Source organism: Arachis hypogaea, chromosome 10, assembly GCF_003086295.3.
Source record: "Arachis hypogaea cultivar Tifrunner chromosome 10, arahy.Tifrunner.gnm2.J5K5, whole genome shotgun sequence".
Lineage (NCBI taxonomy): Eukaryota > Viridiplantae > Streptophyta > Magnoliopsida > Fabales > Fabaceae > Arachis > Arachis hypogaea.
This window is the reverse complement of record NC_092045.1, coordinates 92121541-92126881: the sequence shown is the minus strand read 5'-3', so window position 1 is coordinate 92126881 and position 5341 is coordinate 92121541. Positions and strand designations below refer to the sequence as shown.

General features: G+C 38.0%; 2 protein-coding genes across 4 annotated transcripts; one reads left to right on the top strand and one right to left on the bottom strand.

Annotated features, from left to right (window-relative positions):
- The first annotated feature begins 990 nt into the window (after nt 1-990).
- Nucleotides 991-2476, top strand: LOC112715927 (NAD(P)H-quinone oxidoreductase subunit O, chloroplastic). 3 transcript variants are annotated; one of them, XM_025767758.3, is made up of 6 exons: nt 991-1521; nt 1622-1677; nt 1796-1861; nt 1936-1977; nt 2108-2167; nt 2325-2476. In XM_025767758.3, the coding sequence occupies exons 1-6, from the start codon at nt 1296-1298 to the stop codon at nt 2352-2354; spliced, it is 480 nt and encodes a 159-aa protein (XP_025623543.1). In that variant the 5' UTR covers nt 991-1295; the 3' UTR covers nt 2355-2476. The 3 variants fall into 3 exon arrangements, 1 of the variants encoding a protein (XP_025623543.1); XR_003812054.2 differs by lacking the exon at nt 1936-1977 and having other exon boundaries at nt 1189-1521; nt 2038-2167; XR_003160067.3 differs by having other exon boundaries at nt 1189-1521; nt 1936-2167.
- Nucleotides 2477-2556: 80 nt separating this feature from the next.
- LOC112715926 (uncharacterized) lies at nt 2557-5011 on the bottom strand. Its single transcript, XM_025767757.3, has 2 exons — nt 4443-5011; nt 2557-4323 (listed from the first exon to the last, which is right to left on the bottom strand). The coding sequence occupies exons 1-2, from the start codon at nt 4744-4746 to the stop codon at nt 2732-2734; spliced, it is 1896 nt and encodes a 631-aa protein (XP_025623542.1). The 5' UTR covers nt 4747-5011; the 3' UTR covers nt 2557-2731.
- Between the last annotated feature and the right edge of the window lie 330 nt (nt 5012-5341).

Sequence of the window (5341 nt, the reverse complement as noted above, 5' to 3'; positions counted from 1 at the left end):
TGAAGTATCCCCTGTGAAGTTCCTCTACTTGGATAATGCTCTCTATCAAAGAAGCATTTGGCCAATACTGAAGAACTAAATCAGAGGTTTGCAAAGCTGGTTTTTAACATAGCAAAGAGGCTGTTGATGAAGTCAATCTCCTTCATGTTTTTACTGATTGTAATGTACTTTTCTATGTTTATCTTTCTGTAATTTCTTGTGAGAAAAGGCATTGTGAGAAAGCTCAAGTAAAAGCCATGAGTGGAAAAAGGCTAAGTGAAATACTTGAGAGAAAAGCCTAGAGTTATTTTCAGATTTCTTTAGGTATGTCTATGTCTTGTATTTTGTACATGTGATGTATCCCTTTCTTAGTTGGGTTAGCACTAAGAGGTATAGTTAGGTATTAGCATAGCCAATGTCAAGTTAGGTTAGAACTTGAGTGTGAAAGGATTGAGTCAATCCTGTGTTATTGGTGTATGTAATACTATTAACTATAGTGAAATTCTTCCATAGTTGTGGAGGAGACTGGATGTAAGTTGCATAGCACAAGGCAACCGAACCAGGATACTTGCTGGTGTTAGCTTTTCTCTTCTCTACTGTGTTCTGTTTTCTGATATTCATGAGACAAAAATAAATTGTCTCATAAATTTTCGCTGCTAAGTTCAAACAGAATCAGAATTGCACATTTATTTTAAAAGGGTAATAACAGCAACCTAAGAGGAAGGCATAGATTCAACCCCCCTTCTCTAAGCCTACCACAATCTTCAAGATGCTTGTTCATTACTGAGCAACTGGGTATGGTGAGAGGAGGAAAAAGAACTAAAGACCCAACCCAACCTGTTTCAATCATTTTTGTTTTCTGAAACTACTCTCATTAACCAATAAGGCCCAACTCATGAAGCTGGACTCACAAAACCTACTATAATGAAATTCCGTTTCTTGTTCAACCCACTGATTCCGCTCAGCAAACGCTTCTTATGAGCTTCCATATTCTACTTAGAGCTTATTCCATTCTTTAAAATTAAACAACACATATTGAGAGAAGATGTAAGTAGAGAGAATATATATATATCTGTATATAGTAGATTGACCCTATAGTAAAATTCACCTAGTACTAAAAGCAAGAATGAATATAGGGTTAGTTGAAAATTCTCTTGTCTGGTGAAAAAGTCAAAATAATTCATAAACGGACACATGGCGTGTTGTGATTTGTTTCATTTGCCACGTCACGAATGGTGCCCTTTGTTAGTCTTTTCTCTTATCTCTTGCATGTAATGTGAGACACATGGGCACACCTTGTACCTTGTCTCTGTGAGATGATGATGGCGTTCTCTCTCTGCCACACCTCTTCTTTCTTCATCGTTCACCGCTTACCACAACAAACTTTGATAAGAACAAGACGAATTCATTTCCCAATGATTCGTGCAGTGCAATCAGGGGAATCAGAAACTGAAAAGTCTACACAGAAAAAGACTGAAGAATCACCATCTTCAACTGCTGCTGCTTCTCCTCCTCCTAGACCAAAGAAACCCGTCTATTCTAGTAAGCCAAACAAAACAACCCATTCAACAAGTTTTTTCTTTATTCTTTTTCTAAAGCTCTGTTTTGCCATTGATGTTCATTTTATCTTTGCTGTGGCCAGTGAAGAAGGGCCAGATTGTGAGAGTGGACAAAGAAAAATATCTCAACAGCATCAATGTAAGAACCTCAACCTTTTTGTTGTCCCTTTCTCCCATGTTTTTGGCTCGAGTTATAATGATTTATTTCCTTTGTTTTTTTAACTGATGAACATTGAGATTTGAGACTGGTGTTTCAGTATCTTTCTGTTGGGCATCCGCCATACTACAAAGGATTGGATTACATCTATGAAGACCGTGGGGAGGTGCGTAATAAACAGCAGAATGGTCAAATTTTGTTTTATTTAGGTGAATCTAACTGAAGAGGGGTGTGTTGTAGGTCCTGGATATGCGTATATTTGAAACAGGGGAGTATGCACTTGTAAGTGATCCTGTATCAAACTCATTCTTACCCTTGTTAGTTTGTTTACATGAAATACAGAAGAAAGAAAAGAATAGAGAAATTGCAATACACAACGGAACTGATGAGAACTCCTAGTTAAAATTGACAGATTGCATGGGTAGGAATCCCCACTGCCCCCGCTTGGCTTCCAACAGACATGCTTATCAAGGTAAGGTTTTAATTGTTCATGATGTTCTACTTGCATCCCTGGTTTAGTATTCACTGTAAATCATAAATTCGCCATCTCTTATATTGATATACACTGCTTTTTCCTTTTTCATTTTAGCTGCTTTCTAGTTGACAAACTCGCTCTTTTTTTCTTGCAGTCAGAGAAGCTCAATTATGAGAGGCTATGATCTGCAGTTTGGTACAGATATATGCTAAATATTTAGATCAGTAAAATTTCATTTTCCGGTGTTGTAAGAAAGTTTGATTAAAGATCCAACATTTCAAAAGATCCAGAAGTTTTTGGAGATCACTATCGCTGATTCATTGTATATGTGCCTCGTTATAATTATAGTATAGCTCTGATGCACAGCAATAGAAATCATCAGAAAATGGAAGAGAAATGGAAACCAATATCTTCATTTGCAAATGTAGGTATAGAAGCAGTATACCAATGTTCGTAAATTCAAATACAGAAAAAACACAAACAATTGTACAAGACTCAGTGCATTGGCATCTACCAATATGGAAATTGGCAAACCATAGTTAAAAGAATAAAATTATAAAACTAAAAAATTCCTCTCTTGGCACGTTTATTGGAATTCATAAGTTTCACCAATGATGGAAGAGGTTCAGGCACGGGAACATTCATACGCCTGTACAACTTTCTGACACTATCACTCATGCCTGAAGGTCTAATATTTAAATAAGAGCGACTATTATTAACTCTTATTTCCTTAACCTCAGATTCCTGATCCTCTGATTGCTGATACTTAACTTGATGTAAATCTATTATTTCCTGAACCTCAGATTCCTGATCATCAGATTGCTGATACTTAACTTGAGGCAAATCTATTATTTCCTGAACCTCAGATTCCTGATCCCCAGATTGCTGATACTTAACTTGATGTAAATCTATTATTTCCTGAACCTCAGATTCCTGATCATCAGATTGCTGATACTTAACTTGATGTAAATCTCTTATTTCCTGATCCTCAGATGGCTGATACTTAACTTGACGTAAATCTTTTCTTTCCGGTGATCTCCCCAATTTCGCCTCAGCATCCTTCCTGCCATCCAGGACTTCTTTTCCTGCATTGCTTGAAATTGCTTGCGTGGGGACATTAGTAGGTAAGCTATTACACCCTACCCGTGAAAAGCTCGAATCTTGAAGACTCAGCCTTGCTCTTCCAAATAACGTGACAGGCAATCTTTGAGCAGGAAGAGACACAAGTTTTATAGTGTCTGTGCGCTGTTTCACTGGTGATTCAATTCGAGCAAAAGGCTGAGGTGTCTCTTCAACCACTGGAGAACAGCTCACAGATTTCATGAATGCATCAGCATCTTCAGAAGCTTCCACATTTATATCAAGAAGCTTCCATATGGAGCTACTGAGAGCAGCTTTAGACTTAAAACAGTGTTTCTTGACATAATCCAGCTCCATAGCCCTACAGCTGGGAGTTGTCGAAACAACCCATTTAGGTGCAAGAAGTTGTAGTGCCCATTCCAATTCTTCCTTGGACGAGTGCATTGAATAGCAGACATGCCAAACACCAAACTGATCGACAACTGCTTCGCTAATCCTCCTTTTCCTAGCATTTTCAATGTCAGAGAACCCTTCTTCAATGGCATACCACTGCGAAGAAGGGCGGACAAAGAGTGGTTCAGGCTGAAGAGCAGCCTTGGCCTCTAACAGCTTTGCTTTAGCTCTCTCATACAGCCCCGGGGATCCATCGAACAAATGGAAACGACACAAACGATCTTCACACAGTATTTCAGGCGCAGTAAGTTCTAAATTCTTGAAACAATCCGGATTTTCAGCTCTATCAACATAAATCTTGCTTCCAAATGTTTTGGAAACACTAAGAAGTATCTCTTCCTGACCAAGCATGTCACATATCAAATACACCGTTAATGCATCAGGATGCTTCCATATACAATTAACAACCTGCTGAACAGCAGAATTCTTGCTAGGCATCGCCTGAGAGAAGCTACCGAATGTACAATCCAAGAAGACACAATCAAGCGCGCAAGGCGGCGGTTTCCCTTTCTTTCCAACATACTTAGCAGGCAAGTTCCGTACACATTCAGGGGTCAGCCTGCAGTCCCCTGTGTGTAGAATATTTCCAAATTTGCCCTCAAACAGGAGCATCACAGCTCCTATACAACACAAACAAAACATGAAACTGAATTAATCTGATACTAATTTGAATCCATACCAGGAGCATAGCCATCGGGTGAATAAGAAATCGAAAAACGTTTGAGTTGAAATTACTTACCAGGGCAGTGATTGGCGTCGAAAGCAGTGACAGTGAAGGGGCCAGAAGGGTCGTCGAGGGTCAAGGATTGACCTACCTCGATGGTAAAGAAGGACGCAGCATGTGGCTGAAGGTGCGGGAAGTGGCGGAGGAGGAGGTTTTTGGTGAGAAGAGTGGAGTAAATAGGGATGGAGAAGTAGGAAGAGATGCCGGAAGAATGGTCCCTGTGGGCGTGGCTCAAGAAATGGTGCCTCTTGGAGGCCATGGATGAGGGACTCCACGTGTCCACCGAGAATGGAAGCCCTCGCGGCATCTCGATCGGCATCTTCTTGAGAATTAACAATAATATACATCATCCACTCATTTCAAACTCTTATAATTGCTTATGGATCGTGAATCGGTGAAAACCGTATCCAAACAAATACGAATTCGAAAATTTGGTGTGTAGATCTGGGGAAAACCCTAACTAGAATCCTCAGAGATGCGAAGCTTTTAGGAGCAGCGCGGTACAAAATGCTTCGTTCAAAATCAGGAGGCTTCCCGCGGAATCTTCACAATAAATATTGAATAAATAAATAATATATAATAATAATAATAATAATTTTCTTCTTATTTTTGGTCAGATAATAGTTTTGGTTCAGGCTAAGAAGGTAATAAAACCATGAAAAGTGAGAATTTAATTAGTACTAAACACACAATAAAAATTAATTACTAAATTAGTTATTATATATTTATATATAAATATATATATAATTTAATTTATTTTTTAATATATATTTTATATTTTAATATATATTTTATATAAATAACTGATTTATTATTTAGTGGATGAATTTTAGTATAAACCTAATATGATTATTTGTTTATATAGCAATTAATAACAACTAGCTTAACTTGTTTTTGTGATATATAGTATGGTC